This window comes from Acipenser ruthenus, chromosome 15 (assembly GCF_902713425.1).
Source record: "Acipenser ruthenus chromosome 15, fAciRut3.2 maternal haplotype, whole genome shotgun sequence".
Classification (NCBI taxonomy): Eukaryota; Metazoa; Chordata; class Actinopteri; order Acipenseriformes; family Acipenseridae; genus Acipenser; species Acipenser ruthenus.
The window spans coordinates 2,519,738-2,539,119 of record NC_081203.1 but is presented as its reverse complement, the minus strand read 5'-3'; the positions used below and the strand labels follow the sequence as shown (position 1 = coordinate 2,539,119).

Below are 19,382 nucleotides of genomic sequence, written 5' to 3'. Positions count from 1 at the left end.
CAGCTCTAACCACTAGGCCACACTGCCTCCCATTCCCTCCGCTCTAACCAGTACACCACTCTGTCTCCCAGGCCCTGAAATGTAACTGTTTGGACACAAAGTTAGACACTGCCTCCCAGTCTTTAGCTCAAACTGCTAAGACAGTGCATGGATAGTCAGTGCTTCAGATAGATAGCAACCAACAAGAGAGGGTCCCAGACCCAGACACATTTGGTTCCTGTTTCGTGGTGGGGGGAGCACATTCTTCCAGAATAATGCAATCTTAGACAGGCTCGGACTGCTGGTGAGGAAACATTTAGGGGGGCCTGAAAGACGACGCTGTCCAGCTTTTCAAAGAGAGAAGAAGAAAATCATAGTGGAAGAGAGAGAGAGAGAGAGAAGAAAATTGCTACCATAACCACTTCCAGAGGTCCAGTTTTTTCCTGATGTAAATCTCTCTTTCTCTCTCTCTCCTTTTCTCTCTTTCACTCTTTTTTTTAAAAAAGAAAGAGAAGAAAAGAAAAGGAAAAAAATGAGTTGTGACAGATCACATCCTGAATAGATGTGACAAGGCACTTAAGGATGAAAAGAAAAAAAAAGGTTTGCTTTCTCCTGCTGAGGGGAGCTGTTTACACTGACAGTAGATGCACAATCGTGCCCCCTTCGCTTGTGTCTCTCTGCACTCGCACTTTGCCCCCCTTTCGTTTCATACATGTATCTCTCTATCTGGATTTTAAGTGACTCAATTACTCTGGATCCCGCGGAGAAAATTACGGATGTTTTCCACTATTTCTCTTTCTTTCCACGGACAACAGGAGCCCCCCCCCCTCCCCCCCGCCCTCCCCTCCTCTCAGTCTTATTATTCATCCTGCATGTTTCTCCTTTGAAATTGGCACAGATTATGGTGTGTCTGACTGAGCCTGGGAAGTAATAGATAAATTGGTTTGTTTGCAAGATCTCTTCTCTATCGCCTGACACCGTCTTCTCTCTCTTCACTCTGCTTAAAATCTGTCAGTAATGACAGGGCCTTGTCATCTTGTCTGCATCAAGCCGCGACAGGCTGTCGTTTTTTTATTTTGTTTTTTGAAGACGAAAGCAGCCGGCATGGAGGGACTATCTGCCACCATTCCAGTCCGGGTTTTACTACGAGCTTGTGTGGAGGTAACAAACTCAGGTGTGTCTCACTAAACTCCTAGCAAAACCAGGAATGGATCAAACCGCTATGCAACGAGAGTCTTATTTCCATCCCTCTAATGATAACCAGCATTATTACTGCAGGGATGGGAATAAGACTCCTATTGCAGAGCAGTTTCCCCCATTCCAGGTTTTACTATGAGCTTGATCAGCCAGAGTGTGGAGGTAACAAGCTCAGGTGTGTCTTATTAAATGCCTAGTAAAACTAGGACTGGATCCAAGTGCTATGGCGGCTGTGTGGTCCAGTGGTTAAAGAAAAGGGCTTGTAACCAGGAGGTCCCCTGTTCAAATCCCCCCTCAGCCACTGACTTATTGTGTGACCCTGAGCAAGTCACTTAACCTCCTTGTGCTCCGTCTTTCGGGTGAGACGTAATTGTAAGTGACTGCAGCTGATGCATAGTTCACATACCCTAGTATCTGTGAGTCGCCTTGGATAAAGGCGTCTGCTAAATAAACAAATAATAATAAAATAATAATATGCGACTGGAGTCTCATTTGCAGCCCTGCTTTGATGTGGTTTTACTAAGCTTCACTATAGATCACTGAGGCGTTGCTGACGTTCAGTACCGTGTTTTAACATTTATCCCCTGTGCCTCACAATACTTTATTCAGACTCTGCCAAGCTTTTGTTAGCCTTAATGAGGTGCTAATTGAATGTGGATTAATTGCTTGTTATTTGCATCATGGCATATGCAATTATCACCTCTAAAAATGTTATTTAAATTGGGTATTTTGTGTTTAGAGATGTGAGGACTTGGGGAGATGGATAAAAAAAACCTCTCTTCTAGTCTTTATATGGGGGACATATGGAAGACCCAAATGCATGATGACCTTTATTTTAATTGTCTTAACCTCCCGCACCTTTCCCATTGAGAAGGGGGTCGCTCCACGCTTGCAAAATGAATGACAACTGCTCTTAGACCCCGTGTTCAGCCTCCTTTCAGAGCGTGTGTGCAGGGTGCCTGTGCTAAGGACAGGTTGCTGTATAAACTCCCTCTGTGTAAGTGGCTGTTTTCTCCGTGTCTGAGCCTGCTGTGACAGGAGCACTTGTTCCTGAGTCATTTCTCCTAATAGAGTCCAGAGAGCAGGGGAAGCAGCTCCTCTGACAAGCCTGGCTATTGGCTTGACAGATGGTCCGGTTCAGTGGAAACCCTGTAATCCCTTTAGAACTCCAGGCGCTGTTGCACTCAGAGCTGCCCTAACCCCTCTCCGGCCAAACTGACTGACAGGCTGCTATCGACCCTGCAGGGGCTTTTCAGTATAGACGCCACAAGCAAAAATCTATCTATCTGTCTGTCTGTCTGTCTGTCTGTCTGTCTGTCTGTCTGCCTGCCTGCCTGTCTGTCTGTCTGTCTGTCTGTCTGTCTGTCTATCTATCTATCTATATCTATCTATCTATCTATCTATCTATCTATCTATCTATCTATCTGTCTGTCTGCCTGCCTGTCTGCCTGCCTGCCTGTCTGTCTATCTGTCTGTCTATCTGTCTGTCTGTCTGTCTGTCTGTCTGTCTGTCTGTCTATCTATCTATCTATCTATCTATCTATCTATGTATCTGTCTGTCTGTATGTCTGTCTGTCTGTCTGTCTGTCTGTCTATCTATCTATCTATCTATCTATCTATCTATGTATCTGTCTGTCTGTCTGCCTGTCTGTCTGTCTGTCTGTCTCTCTATCTATCTCTACAATGTATAGCAGGATCCACTCTTTCTCTCAGGGGGTGAGGGAGGGAGCAGTTCAGTCTCCATGCCTCAAGCCTGCCCTGCACTGGAGGGAGCACCTAGGGGGTGAGGGAGCAGTTCAGTTTCACTAAACAAGAACTGAACAGGTGCGTAAAATCACTAAAGGACTCGGAAGCACCAGTCTCAAATAGTTTGCGTCTCATTTTGTAGCATTAAAGTGGGGTTAATTCAGACTGGCGTTGACCCTGAAAATATTCCCTCTAAACCAAGCAGACCGAGTTTCAGCTAAGGTCTTAATCAGTGTAGTGCAGCACAAGGCCTCGCAGATTGCAGGGAGCCAGACAATGAAAGGGGTCATGTCTTCTGCCCTCTAGTGGCTGAATGAGGAATACCGCACTGATGCACTATTAACACAAAGAGCCCCGCTGGGACAGGCTCAGGGTTACGAAGCGTGGGCTTTAGTGGAAACGGCACTTATTCAAGCTGAAGCCACTGCCATCTCCCTCTGCTTTTACTAGCTCAGTGCCACGCACGCTGCTGTCTGTGTGCCTTTAGATCCATAACTCTATTTAATGTTGATCGTTTTTACAACCATTACCCCTTAACTATTTTTTTTTAAAGAAAAAAAAAAATCCAGCTATTTTTCGGCCTTGAATCCAGACGGTTTCCTTTTTAAAGCGAAGTCACTTTAGCGAGAAATGGCCTTTTAATGGATCCATTGTTCCCTTTCAATAACATCTATTTATTTTTCCAGCTCACTGTAGCTGTATAGCCCACCTCCACACACACACACACACACACACACACACACACACACGCTCACACACACACTCACACACACACGCTCACACACACAGAGACACACACACAGAGACACACACTCACACACACGCTCACACACACAGAGACACACACAGAGAGACACACACACACACACAGAGAGACACACACAGAGAGAGACACACACACACACAGACACACACACACACACACACACACGCTCACACACACAGAGACACACACACACACACAGAGACACACACACACTCACACACAGAGACACAATCACACAGACACACACACACACACAGACACACACGCTCACACACACACGCTCACACACACACACACACACACACACGCTCACACACACAGAGACACACACACACGCTCACACACACACAGAGACACACACACACACAGAGTCTGTATGTGTCTTAAAACTGGCCGTAATTACCAATTGTCTCTAAAAACTCCATCTGCTTATCATGCAGCACGAGAATATTATTATTATTATTATTATTATTATTATTATTATTATTATTATTATTATTATTATTATTTCTCAAGACGCTAAGTGGAACGGGCTGTCATACGCTCGCAAACAGCGATTGAAACCTTTCTTCCTGATGCACTCCCCTCCGCTTTGTTACTCTGCGTTTGTGTGGAGGGCTCTTCAAAACCCAAACATTTTCACTCGACCCGCCACTTAAAACACATCGACACAATCCTGCACTGAGCAACTCCTTACTGGCGGGCTCGCTGTGCTAGCGTGCTGCCTGTCTGCCAGGGCTGGTCTGCGCACAGAGCCAAAAATCCCATCATCCAATAATGCATCCAATTCATATATTGCGCGTCTATTGCAGTAACCGCATCTCGATTTATTCATTTGTGCTCAATGTACGGCGCTGGCATAGCGGTGTTGCTGTACGCATTTTATACGTGGATGTGGAAGCAAAAGATTGAAAACGGGATAAGATTAAAAACCAGAATCTTTTAGTGTCCCGGTATACGGCATATTGAAATTCCGGGACACCTTCACCAAAACCGGGACAGGTGGCAGCCCTATACACCCGCTGTACTATGATGTGCGCATGCGCATGCTTTAAGACGCACTTATATATGCGATTGCTACATTCCTTTTAAACAAAAAGCAGATTCCGGAGAGTGGGGTGTATTCAGGTGATCAGATTTGTTTTACAGATACAGAATAGACCTGCTGTCACCATACTTAAGGGAATTCTATACATTTGAATGCTGTACAGTATGCTAGTTAACGGATGCTCAAACTTGCTCAATTTTTTAATGCAAAGCCTGTGAAAAGTCATGCACCAAACTCAGGCCGTTCAGCGTTATGTTAAATGACGGAGTCACCCCGCTGGATGGCTGTTAAGCATTCATTTCGGACTCGCTTGAAGTTCCTGTTTCAAAGCCCTAGTTGCAGCAGGTACAGCATTATGGTTTATCGATCGCTTCCAGCTGTAATCTGTAATAACCCGCAACGCACAATACTATCAGATCGTAGTCGAATATTGAAAAACGAGGCTCAGTTAATTAAAAGTCGTCAGCACACCTTTGAAAAACGTGTCACAACAGGAGATACGCGGCTCAACACGCAAGACCACCAGTTCACAGCGATAGCGCTCCCATCCCTCTAATGAACCGTGCTAATGGGGATTAGCGCGTGTCGAAGACACTGGGTTTATATTGACAGAGGATAAGCAATGAGCCTGTTTTATGCAGTGCAAATGGCAGAATGGCCCGTTCGTCTTGAAGCGACTATCTAACTGAGAGCTCGTCAAATCACAAGGGGAACTTTAGAAGTGCGAGGCTGACAATCTTGTAGACGGTGTCAGAGAATTTCTGTTCCCCCCAGGAACAAATATTCGCTCACCCTAGGAACCAATATTCTTGAATATTTGTACCCCCTGTTTTTGTTGTTGCATATTCACGCATCTTTAACTAAAACCTGAAATTTAAGACCACTTTCCCTTTCCCTAACCCTAACCTTAAACTTGTACCGTCCTCTGGCAGGTCCAGTCACACCTACAATAAATACACGATAACACTGGCTGCAGACACAGGTCTCATTCACTAGCATTATACACGCATACATTACATAAAGATAACACAAATGCAAAAATGCATGGAGCTGTTTGCTGCTGGAAACACATATTCAGGTGAACCAATGTTGGTTTGGATGGGCTGTGAGACGCGTCCTTGCGCTAACAGATAAATACTGGCATTGTGGATGTTATTTAAAGAATAGGACTGTTTAAACAGCACAGTAATGTCCCTGGCTTTGCTCTTTTTAATGCTCAAACGGTAGATGTGTTTAGATCACTCGAATAGACCACAGTGTTAAATCCAATCTATAATAAACAGGCTCCTCTTTTCTACAGGAACACTAAGTAAGTCAGTCAGCATTTGTTCAGTGTCTGTTAGCAGTTATTCTCCTGTGGGACAGAGGGAGGATGAGGGGTGGGGGGGGATAGGGGTCTGTCAGGCAGTGACCCCCAAATGAGGTCCAGCCATTTAGAACCTATTAGAGAAACAAATCGAAGCCCTTATGAGCAAAGCTTGCAAACAAACTCCCCCCCCCCAGCCCCGGGGACGAGATCTCGTTTGGGAAGAATAATAATAAAACATATTGATTGAGATTAACTGGAGTTGCATTACTGCCGCCCCGGGGGGGGGTGGGGGTGGGGGGGGGGGGGTGGGGTTGGCAAGATCACAGGAACAGCTGGTTAGAGCCCTCCGGGTGCGCCTTCAAAAACTTCTGGGCAGTTTTTATTCATGTATAAAACAAGGGGGACGTGGCCCACGGGGCTGGAGTCTAAGTGCTGAGTGGAAGAGGGAGATTTTTTTTGGATACATTTTTTCCTCTTTCTGCTAGGGCTGACACTTTGACCCCAGAGATGTTCCGAGACCTTCCAAACACGCCGCACTGAAGCTGTTTGCTGTGATTGTCTTGAGAGCTGGAGGGGAGGAGAGGGGCATAATTTGCTCAAACTAGAACCAATCAAACAAGTTCTATTTTGTATATATTTCAAATCCTCTTCAGCACCCTCAAGGCATTCTGTTTTGCAATTTCAGAACATGAACTTGATTTTTGTTTTTCTGCTTTAAAAAAAATGACAGAATGGAGGCTGAGCTTTGAAAACACGGCCCTGCGGTTTTGATACTTTTCATATAGTTCTACCTGTTGAGCGTTTTGGAAGTTTTGATGAGCTTGTTTTAATATACAAAGGGATTCATTAAAAAAAAGAAACCTGAGACAGGCATTGTATCCTTTCTTACATACAAAAATCCTGCAATGCTCTCCGTGTGAGCAATCTGCCGCTGCCGCGGGGAGACAGAGCGTCTTTCGGTTTGGAATCACAATTGATGATGTAATGGAAGTCAATGTGCCTGGAACAACCGCAACCCGGTGTTTTTGTGCAGGCAAATGTAAGATTGGCGGCCTTGAGTGGCATTAGCAGAGGGTGCACAAAAAAGGTCTTTCACAGCTAATGGAGGGGAGAAGGGGCACCACCCACTCACTCTGCAGCCACTCTGAAGCCTGCTGGCAACGATGAAGTCATGCAGATGGAGGGTTTAAACTGAATAGATGCCTTGAATGGAACGATCAGGGGAATTCATTAGGAAACGCGCGTGGTAGGCAGTTCATAGATTAGAATAAGCCATTTTTTTAGAAGTCATTTTTGCGTATGCTTGTATGCAAGCTGGAATAGTATAAAGAGGTGCAAGAAGCTTAATAGGCAAGCCAAATATCAGACAGCTAATAATGAACTGTGATAGACAGATCCATATGTTAATGATTGTGTGGTACTCTTCATAAAATCATTAACATGCCTGGTGATTTAACATAATATATACCGTGTGTGTGCGTGTGCGTGTGTGGTGTGTGTGCGTGTGCGTGTGCGTGTGGTGTGAGGGGACAAATATCAAACCCTGAATCAGGCTTCAGATGGTTGTCACTTTCTGGAATTTTGTAGCTGTGATTTGCCAGCCAGTGAAATGCAGACCACCTATACATTGGGAAGTGCATTTATATATATATATATATATATATATATATATAACAAAATAACAAAGTCAATCTCTCAATGTTGTAAATGCAGCAGTGTGCAAATGTATGAGAACCCACCCCTTGCTTCTGTAGGTTTTATTTGCTGTGAGGATGAAATCAAACCACTGGAACTGAAAATCTAGGAAAATTGTCACAAATAGGCAAATCAGCGATTGTCTAATTTAAATTGATGACTCTAACAGGCCGCACATGCAGTTCATTTAAAATAGCAAGAGAAAAGGAACACAGAGCCACAAATGATAAAACGCAGGAGACTTTTTAGAAGTTGTTTAAGATGCCTAACTAAAGCACAAAGCGGAGTAACATTTTCACACATGAGTGCCTATTGTTTTTATATCATCTATTACCGAAAAATTCTCACACCCTTTTCCTGCAGACAGGTATAGAAAGGATGTAAGTGACACATCTTGAGGTGTTGTGATGCATACTGTAGTTTGACTTGAGTCCCCTGAGACAGCCCCTCAATGCATATCCTTCTATAATACATGCATGCCGTTAATAATCAAGCAGACGTGTGAAACAGGAGAAGAGGGGCATGAAAATAAGTCATTAAACTTGTAACCTGCGTGGATGCGCACCATTAAGCAGAAGGCAAAATATTTCTATTTTTGCATCAATATTTTATTGCTGGCCCCTGAACCCAGCCATCTGTGTTCTAGAAACTAGAAACGAGATCCTTTCAAGACAGGCACTGCCATCAAGTCTCGACAATCAACAGCAAGGGATTCAACGCTCACACACACACACACACACACAGTATGTGTTTGTCTTCCTTTAATTAAATAGACAATACTGTTTTTACCCTCTTAAAATGCCAGAGCCAGGATTGGTCTGATATTGTCCTGCTGCATCTAGCGCTGGGCCAATTACACAAGATAAAATCTTTTTACTTTGTTTTTTTAACGAGCCGGTGCCATAATTCAAATTGAATCTCGATCTAGGTTTAAAAAACTGAAGTGCATTCCAAAAAGTTTTTTCTTTCAGTTACTATTGCTATAGGTCCTAATCGTTTATGTTTTCAATGTAAAACAACCAGCTGATCACTAATTTTACTGTTATTCCCCCCAGTCTTGTTTTACACCCAAGCAGATGAATCATTCAGAGCAGATTTGACAGCATCCTATCTCCTCGATCTTTTAAGATACTAAACCAATCTGCTGCATGCAGGGGGGGGGGGCCCAATACCGCTCCCCCAGGCCTCGCTGTCACCCCCCCCACCGCCCCCCAGCAGCAATGTCAATATTGCATCATCTTCCTTTTTATAAACCATTAACATCCTTCACTGCCCCGGTCAGACTTAACCCTTTCCTCTCCATCAAACTTGACCTGTGTTCCTTTGTATTTGTCTCACCTAATTATATACCCACCAAAACGCACTGTAACGCTTCATGTAGTTGAATACATAATCACCTTTATGAACCTCGTGAGTTAAAATACCTTTTAAAGATGAATAACTCCCAGGCCAGTTAAACAGCAGACACAGCTAACCACTGGCAAAGGCGTCATTCGATACGATGTCTTAAAATGTTTGTTCTGCTTGCATCCTCTTCCCAGACTCATTAACCCTCGAGCTCCAGCGTCTGTTAACACGTGGCGTTGGGAATCATGCTGGAACCTCACGGCACTCCTAGGTCCCACTCTGAGGGAGTGCGTAAACAAACTGGACAGCCAGCAAGGGTGTGGTTTCTAACGAAGCGTAAAAGGGTAAACGATGGGAAAAGGAAGTCCGATCATGCTGTGGCACAGAAATGAGCCCGATTGGAGAGACAGGGTTCAGGAGAAGTAGCTCTGGCACCCAGCCTCTCTTTTAGTGCTTTTTTGATGCAGCTGGTTGAGAGCCTTCATAACTAGGGAGCAGCACCGGCACAGAGGTCTTTAAGCTGTGAATGTATTAAAAAGCCAAGGCTGTGGATCCTGTGCCGGGCCCCCCTCTAACCCACAGAACCGGCATGGTCCTAAATCACCCGTTTGACCTGCAGACCCCCAGAGCCCCTGCTAAGAGCTGGCTAATGGAGGAAAGAGAGAGAGGGGGAGAGGGGGAGAGGGGGAGAGGGAGAGCCCTGCACAGTCTGACGTGATCTCCCCTGGGCTGCGTGACCCCGACCAGCGGTTACTCCTCAAGGTTTTATTGAAGGAGGTGTTTTAGGATTTAATTTACAGAAGAGGCAAAGAAAAAAACAAACTATTTAACATGGCCCAGGTCATCGCTGCGGGCATCTTTTATTTAAGACACTGTACCACAACAGAGGCAGGGAGGCAGAGGCAGAGAGGCAGGGAGACACAGGGAGGCAGAGGGAGAGGAGCATTTTCTGTTGTCATACTGTAATACCCGGGCTTATAACCACAGCTTAATAAGTCGCTAATTATTCAACCAGTGAGTGATCAGTTTATCAATGACTTATTTTGTTCATGAAGTATTTCTAATGATTGATTGAGTATCTTATTTTGTAATGCATTATTGCTCTGGTGAGTTTACTATTGTGCTGTACCTTTACAGACTTTTCAAAGTGTCTTAGTAAAAAGTTCAAATGCACAATGATCAGAGCAGCTGGGAGAAAAATGAGCTAGTAATGTGTAGGAATCTAATAATAATAATAATAATAACAATAATAATAATCATATCATAAGAATCATATTTTATAGTGGTTAGGGCTCTGGACTCTTGACTGGAGGGTCGTGGGTTCAATCCCAGCTGGAGGACACTGCTGCTGTACCCTTGAGCAAGGTACTTTACCTAGATTGCTCCAGTAAAAACCCAACTGTATAAATGGGTAATTGTATGTAAAAATAATGTGATATCTTGTAACAATTGTAAGTCGCCCTGGATAAGGGCGTCGGCTAAGAAATAAATAATAATAATAATAATAATCTAGAGTGACAGCACTAGGCAAACGCAACAGCCATTAATGTGTGAGTGACACACAATAGAACCTGCAGCTGAACCTCGCTAGAATCATACTGTTTGCTGTATTTATAGTGCAAAGCATATGCAGTAAGTTTTCTATAGACTGCACAGTAATGTCACGCACAGTACTATCAGCCCAGAGACCATCGGGTTTATGATATAGGAATGGAGGGGGGGGACGGTACAATGGCTTTCAAACAATGATGTGAGATAAAAGGCTTGAACTGCGACCAAGTGACCAGGTGAAAGCGGAGTGAGAGAGGAGAGCGATAAGCATCGCATCAGCACAACCAGTCAGAGTGAGCGAGCAAGGGAATGTCAGGGGGTCCCGGGGGGGGTTTGATCGCCCGGCCAGATAACGCTCGGCCCCCAACACAGCCCCTTTCAGAGGGGGGTCAACGGGTCAAGGCCAGGCTGTTATCCCCCGCTGACAAAGACAGCCTCAACCCGCAGTTATTTATTTATTTTTTACCTGTATGAGCTTCCTACATCTTAAGGTATCTATGGCCAATTGTTCATCCTTTTAATGTTGAGTTGTACACCCAGTCCCTAGCAGTGAGGGGTGAGGGAGATGAGAGAAGGGAGATGGGACTGAGGTAGTACTAGGCTCTCGGGGAAGCTGTGAACACAGGCTTACCTGGTGAATGGAGAACCGAAAAACTATTATTGAATTGGGGTATCGAGATTAACTAAGCTGTAACTTGATTTTTACAAGATTGGGTCCCATTTTGAAGTACAATGGCAAGGAAGCTATTCAGAGCCCTTGCTGTAATGCTGCCTAAATAACTCATGATCAACGCAGGCGGAAGAATTCTGCATTATTTAGACAGTGTGAACAGGGCGAGGGACTTCTCGTCGTTGCGTTACAGTAGTTTTATTCGTCTCACAAGGTTTGCCATCTGCCCACAGTACAGAAGTCCACGAGAGTGAAAAGAAAGAAGTCAGCGGCTCTCCGACTCAAATTGTGAACCCTCATGCTGTGATCATGAACATGCCACTGTTCCTCCCTTATAAAGCAATGAAAAAAAAAACTGAAACAGATTTTCAATGAAAAAATATTTATGATGTGTCCAAAAACTACCATTTTCCGTATTTCATGCATGAAAAGGTTAATGTGGGAAGAATCCGATCAGTTCCTAACAAACCACGTTTAATCTCCATGCCCTGCTGTCCACCTACAATGCAGAGATCACGAGGGCCCTTTGTGTGTGTGTGTGTGTGTGTGTGTGTGTGTGTGTGTGTGTGTGTGCAAGTGCACTGGTTCTAACTATCTGATGACGGTTTGCACACAGGCAGGTATTTCATTATCTTCCAATCTCTATCCGAATCTCTCCAGCGGTGATTTAATACACCCCCGCCTGACAACCTGGGATGGGAAGCTCGTTAATGATGTAAACCCTTGACCTGTGCAAGTGAATCACTTTTCAGCTTGACCCCCTCCCCCCCCGGAGAAAGGATCCTTTTGTTGGGCTTCCCCTCCACAGCTGGGCCAGGTAAACAGGGGGCTGCAGTTTCACTCCTGGCTAAACTCAGGCTTTAGGAACAGCTCTGAGGGGTCTTGGGTTACAGGAGCCCAACAATGAGGTTCCCTGTCCAAGTCCCTTTAACATCTCCAGTTGCTAATTGCCCTTCCCCTCCCCATTGTCTTTGGGTCATTGTTCTTTTTGAATGTTTTCTTTTTAAAAAGGCCCTTGGTTTTTGGGGTGGGGGGGGGCACTGACCATTGGTATTGAGTGACCAGATGGCTGCTTCTCCTCATGTTAAAAAATAAAAGAACACTCTGTGCTTTTAAGTTTGATCTCCTTACCTCCAGGCAAAATGTCATCTTCTTTCTCTGTGTGTCAATGTAATTAACCTAATATGTTTTCCACCGAGGTGCCTTCCCTTTACAATTGAATGGTGTTATTATTATTTCCTTTTGCCTTTTGTGTATGATTAAGGATCGGGGGGGGGGGGGGGGGGGTTAGAAAGACCTGCCTTAACACTGTCAATAAGGAGTAACCTGGGCTGTCAGGATGACGCTCATTAAGATGTTTAAATTGATCTGGAGTTCATGCTTCACTGATCACTGCTCCTAATCCATTCAGGGAAGCTCTCTCTGTTAGCTTTGAACAGGGAGATGCAGCTTGTGTATGTTAGGGATGCAGTTTGAGTTAAATGTGAACCAGTCTCGTATGGGACAGCCTATTTAAACAAAGCCTCTCGATACTTATAGAGCATTTTTTTTTCATCCAATCTCTGCTTTTCAAATTTCCTTCCGGGCAACAGTGGAGCAATAACTCTGATTCTCTCCCTCCTTATAATGGGATGTGAGGGTTAGGGGGAGAAAAGAAAGGGGGACATTAGGAGCGGCTCTGGCTCTAACTTTGGCTTTTTCTTTTTGTCCAATCCCCCAGAGAGAGCCTTTGGAACTTCGTAAAGGCTGGATAATTGATACGGGTCAAGGATCTTTATTTAATAGAAATATTGATCCAGAGTCCGGCAGTTCTGTTTGTCTTGTGCTCTTGTGTTGTGGAAGTGGAGTCTGTGTTGTGGAAGTGGAGTCCAAGTGGAGACCTGTCCAATTGAACATCTGCGGGACCAAATCGCCTGTGCCATCCACAGGAAACAACCGTGACCAGCCAACCATCGCCAGCTGGCTGCAGCTGCACAGGAAGAGTGGTGGAACATCCCACAGCAGTCTCTCCAGAGGCTGATCAGGTCTATGCGTCAGCGCTGCCAGGATTGTGTTAATGCTCAGGGAGGTCATACCCGATGCTAACTTTGTAATGTTTTCATTTTGACAGTGTGATTCTTTGATCTGTATTTTTGTTCACATTTCCTGTGATTTTGTTTGATATCTCTGTTTAAAATATTTGATTAAATCCATTAGACCCGAGTGTTGCGTTTCTTTCTTTGTTTCTTTCTTTTAAGATAACTTGCTATATAGTAAATAACGCAGTTATTTTGTATGCTTATTTTAATCGTTTTTTTATGCCCGTTTAAAAAAAAAAATCCAATTCTCTTACTGCCGAGCTCTTCTGTTAATAGGAAGGCCTCTGCATTCTATATTGGCCCGGGGAGATTGCGGTGTAATTGAATATCACGGGATGAACCACAGAAGTGAATTAGTGTCAGCAGGGTGCTTCTGGGCTGTTTTAATTCCAAGCAGGACAGGTGGCTGCCTCTTAGATCCTGCGAATGTCTTCCCCCGTGACACAACACAACTCGCATCTCGAGTTTGAAACAGCAGCTCGGGAGGGTCTGAGATATACGAGCGAGCTTTACAATGCATCACCCTTGTTGTCGATTCGAATCACTTGGCGTTTTTTTTCGATCCTTGCATCCCGATTACTTTTTAGAAGCTTTAAAAGAACTTAAAGTGGCCCCTAATATATGACCTCTCAGACAGGTGTCTCTTCATGCAGAGCGTCACCATTAACCTGCCCCCCTGCAGCACTCTGCCCCTTAGTGGATGTCAGAAATACAGCAGAGTTCAGGTACTCAACTCTGGCTCTCGAGATTCAGTGCAGTCCAGGTTTTTTACTCCAAGCAGGTTCTAATGAAGTTAATTGAAGCTGCTAAGAAGCAGTTAACTCATTTAGGACCTGCTTGGAGTGAAGACCAGGTCTGGATTGGATCTGGAAGGTAAGTCGAGTACCACTGCGCTGGATACGTCTACAGCCAGCCTGAGACTGAGGGCAGAACGTTCTCGTCCAAAAAAATCTGAAAACTTACACCCCTTAACCCTATCTGGTGTTCTCTTTCTATAACCAAGACAGCCCCCCTATCCCCCCCCCCCCCTCTTCTCTCTCTCTCTCTCTCTCTCTCTCTGCCCACGGGGGTCATGTGATCAGACAAGAGGCACATCTGCACCAGATTAGTCTTTCCTTCCACAAGACAGGAGCCATTCCTCCTCTCAAATAGACCCATCACTTCCACTAGGGCTTGTCGGAAATTGCATATCGACCCGCCGTGACCCCCCCCCCCCCCCCCCCGCCTCCCCCTCCGATCAGCACACGTAGGGTTAAGAACGAGGAGCAGCGGCAGCCCTCTCAGACGCACCAGGGAGTAGAGAATACCATCCCCCTGCGACAGACACCTAGGGGCCTTTGAACTGAGCACCCCATGTACACTTCATTATTTGAATTACATACCTGTGCTTGAATCTTCCCGTGTTAGTCTGCGTCCAAATCATTTGCTGACTTAACATCCAGAGTGACAATTTCAACTGCGTATCCAAACCGTTTTATTTATATTCCTATAATTTTTTTAACACTATTGCTGTTTCTAGGGATTTCAGATGCGTCAAATATGCCAGTAGGGATAAACATGGGGGAAAAAAACCCAGGAGCACCACCTGATGTAAAATGCACACTTTGTGTCTCGGTTTACTATTATCACTGTGATTACAATGGGCTGGTCCTTCACTATCAACTGAATGACCAGGTATAGTATTTAAAGCTTTAGTTTAGCCTCGCTGTCAAGTGCAGTGAATCAACCAGTTGCACCATTTTCTCCAGTACTGTGAACAGTGAACTCCCAGTTCAGATTTCTTCATCCTCCACTGTCCAGTCACAAGCATTGCCGAGCAAGGCTGCAGTTCGGGACTCGGGGGGGGGGGGGGGGACAGCGCTCCCTGTATGCAGTCATCCCTGTGCGGGAGATCATTCCTGACTGGCCAATCAGGATGCGTTGTTCACGTGACAGCACTGGCTATGTGACTTCCTTTTAATGTCTATTCATTACTGGCTGAACGAGCACACAGAAACAAAGAAAGATGTATTTAAATGCACTGCTCCAAGACAATGAAGTGATATTCATTTTTTTTGTACTTGTTTATTGAATAATGGCTAAAAATAAGAAAAAAAATCTCAAGGGATGTTGGGTGTTATTTTGAGAAATGTTTTCTTTTATAACACTGCGACCAAGAAAGGATGGCAGATGAATGAAATGGTTCCATTTATATATATACAAGCCTTTTTTACCTGCTGATGGAAGTTTGTCCTTGGAATTCACTTAAACACAAAAAATTGATAAAAGACATTGCGTGTTATATTTCTTTTATTTATTTTTTACAAAGACATCAATTGATTTCCTACTTTGCACAAAACAATTCTGTTGCCAAGGACGGTCAAAGCCACGGCATTGCTTTTTACTGCTGCTTTCCAGCTTTGCTCTGCAGACGGTGGAATTCTTTCAGTCTGCAAGAAAAAGAAAAAAAAAAAAATACCAAGAATTATTCTGAACTCAAGCACTTCAGAGTAAAGAAAAAAAAAAAAAGCTGTGTTTATATCTCTACCGGACTGATGCGATTAAACATCCACCCGGGTGACAATATACTCGAGGCAGTCCTGTCGGCACACCCTGGCACACTGAAGGTTACTGCTGCTTTAACCTTTTAAGATAGGCTTCCTGGGGCTGTTGTCACCATTACAGTGCAATGCACCATCTGTAGGCTCTCAGAAGAGTTTGCATAATGAGGCAGGCCTCGCTGATGCTGGAAAATCTCCAGCGAGTAAGTTACACAGTGCAGGGGCTGGCTGCATGAGGTGCTGCTTTAAGGATGCATTTCCCGGAGCTAGGGGATTGACTCATAGATGTGTGAAACAGCTTTCTGCAACACCGTTAAGCTCAAGGAACACCTGAGGTTTGAGCTTCCCCTCAGAGCCACTGATCTAATAAAATTACTAACCTGAGGGAGTTGATTTTGATGAATCCTGATGCATCGCATGGGTCGTAATCTCCTTGCACGTTCATGCTATAAGTAAAAAAATATATAGATATAACTATACCAGAATGTGCTATGTAGTCAATGACATCACAAGCACATTAACAGATTAACATAGAAATACATGAGTGTAGTTACCATGGCATCCAAAGCCTGCCTTGACAAAGGTATGTTATATACACACACACACACACAAGATACTTACTGTATTAGGCATACATTTTATAAATCCAGGTTTAATTGGACGGACTCATTATGTGATCTGCCTAGTGGGACAATTCAGTGCCGCAGAGTTTCAATCTAAAGCCTTAAACAAAGTGTTTACTTCCCCTGGCTATGAAAAAACAAACAAACGAAGGCATGCTTGATGAGGTCATCACCGGCCAATATATGTATTGCAAGAGAAACGGCGTGGTACTGATCCGTGCTGATCGCCAGGCTGCACGGACTTTATTGTAAACTCATTGAAATTTTTTTCCTAATCTCCTCCTGATCACCCCCCCTCTCTCTGTTTTATTTTTTATAAACCCTGTGCTTTTATTTTTGTGCATCACCGATGCTTTTCTCTTCTTTCTTTCTTTCTTTCTCTCCTCCAGCGTGCCTCCTCTTCTCTATAATTAGGGTACTTTCTACCTACTGCGTCAAAGCACTTCCACTGTCCGCTACCTCGCGCAGGCATCTCAGCTGCTAATGTGACGCCGTCACTCAAACCCTTTAGAAAGCAGCGGTGGAGAAATTAAAAGAAAGAAAGAACAAAAAACAGAGGGGGAGAGAAGAGGAAACTCAGCAAGACAACGCTCGCCAGACACAGACGCTGCAGTCCATGTCTCCCCTTCTCTCTTCTCCAAAATAAAATGGCACGCAGACTTACTGAGTGAGGGGAAGTGCACATATTGGGACCGCTCAAGAACCAAATCAATGCTTCCCATTCACTGCACAAGCAAAACAGTTTACAGAATATCGAATTTTTTTTTATTTAAAGAAAAGGGGCCCGTCTCGTTACTGGAACAGACGTGTCTGAAATTTCAGCAAACCAAAAAAAAAAAAAACTCAAAATATTTGAGAGGAAAGTAAAACCTCTTCTGTTGGTTTAAACACTAAAAAGGCCTTTTCAGTTACCAGATTTCACCTGATCAGGCTAATGGAGAACAGCGAGTATACATGTGACACATGGACCAGTTCAGAAAGAACCACCACCTCTTCTTCTAACCCTAACAGGGCCAGGACAGTCGATCGCAGCACGAATCTGTGTGTCTCCTTTTCCCATGCTTGGTAGCACGAGGAAGCTCTGATCCCATCAGGAATAGCACCTGTAGCACTCTAGGAAAGCAAGCCTCCCCACCTCCCTCCCTCCAGCAAACTACCCCGTTGTTAAAAGCTATTGATCGGTTTGTCAAACTTCTCCCTTTCGTTTACTCCCCTAATAGCCCCCTATTGATCAGCAAAGCTTGTAATGAAGACAGCTGTGCAGGGAAAATAAACATGCGATAAACACGGGCCGCTGCCTGAAAAGCTGATCCATAGTTATGTTAATGCCACGTTACACCGAGGAGGATTAGTGATACATGGAAAGAAGTTCAGCAGCCACTGGAGAGCCGGTGTCACTGGGTATTCAGAGTCCTGTAGGAAGGGGTCCCACGCAAGACCATGCTTCACTTTGACCTTCAGGCTTTTCCCTTTAGTGATTTCAAATGCCGACTGGCTTTAAGCTACAGATTGATTTAGTTGTTTATAACCAGGAGATTTACCCCCTGAGACCGAGGCCTCGTTTACAAGGGGGTCCCGGAAAACAATCAAAAGAGGCAATTGCAATGTATAATAATACAGTTACAATGTACAAACCCCACAGTAAAACCATGTGCGGTTCAAACTCGATCAGCAGCACGCAGAGGAGATCTCAGAACAGAATAAATCAGACCTGGAGCTATTTGTGAAGGAGGACTGAGGGAGAAGCATTGCCAGGCGGTTCTAATTCCCCAATACGATCTTTAAAAAGATGATCAAATTCCATCTTCACGCTATGATGGAAACAGGAAAATGCAGGCAGACACCTACAGCCAAAACGCAACAGCTCTGAGAAAGGGGATATGCTAATGAGAAAGATGCTTCCAGAACTGTGTGAAAATCCCTTCCCCTGTATGCAACCATCATGATACACCGTGGAGTGTAATGGGATTTGAACAGTGCATTTCGTAACGGTGCAATGATCATAAAGCAGCTACTTCTTCCCAAGCAAACGGGATGCAATGGGATATGCAGAACGCAGAACGGTGCGTTAAACTGCGTGTTGAAAAGGTGAGAGGTCTCACTTTCATCTCTCTTAAGCAGCATGGAGACAATACCTCCCCTGAAACGCTCCTCTTGCGTTACACAGAGGAAGCTGCAGTTCGGACCAGCACACGGCACTCTCTCATTGTTTCTCGAAGGAGCTCAGTGTTAGCTGCTAGAACATGACCCGGTAAGCTACATACAGCCTCACCTGTGCTTTACCCTCCATGTCCTATGCTTAAAAAGACATTATTTATTCTAGTATTATATATTATATATATATGTTTCTCCTTTAGTTATAATACAAGAAGATGATTAGTTTTTAAAACACATCTGCATCGATTTATAGGAGCATACATAGGAAACTTCACATGGCGCAACTGTACATGCAATGACAGGAGAGGATATGAACAAATTATTGTTAATGCAATAACATGCATGATAATACATTCATGATAATAGAAAACATTGGTTCAAGGCTCTTTAAAAGGGACAGCAGAGTCCAGACAACGAGTGTTAACTGGCGTTAACTGCAGCCCAGGATGTCAGTTTGCTTTTTACTTTGGCACTGAGCTTTTGGAAATAGAATCTTAAGACATACAATGCACCCCATATGGTTAAGACCACCTGTGTTACTGGGACCACCTGTGCCAGTGAGGGCTGTGATGAATCCATTACATTATACATGGGACACTTTGCTGCCTGAGCCTACTGTTGTGTGAAGCACTGCCGTTGTGACTTCCGACCCTTGACATCAAGGTTAAAAGCTCTA

The 19,382-nt window shown here is 44.4% G+C and overlaps 1 protein-coding gene across 1 annotated transcript in view; it reads right to left on the bottom strand.

Annotated features, from left to right (window-relative positions):
• Window positions 1-15,657: 15,657 nt before the first annotated feature.
• LOC117422644 (argininosuccinate synthase-like) overlaps window positions 15,658-19,382 on the bottom strand; it is a 36,545-nt gene continuing 32,820 nt past the window's right edge. Inside the window, exons 14-15 of the mRNA XM_034037873.3 lie at window positions 16,307-16,372; window positions 15,658-15,815 (exon numbers count right to left, since the gene is read on the bottom strand). Of these exons, the coding sequence (XP_033893764.3) occupies window positions 15,767-15,815; window positions 16,307-16,372 (115 nt within the window). The 3' untranslated portion in view covers window positions 15,658-15,766. The remainder of the gene's footprint in view (window positions 15,816-16,306; window positions 16,373-19,382) is intronic.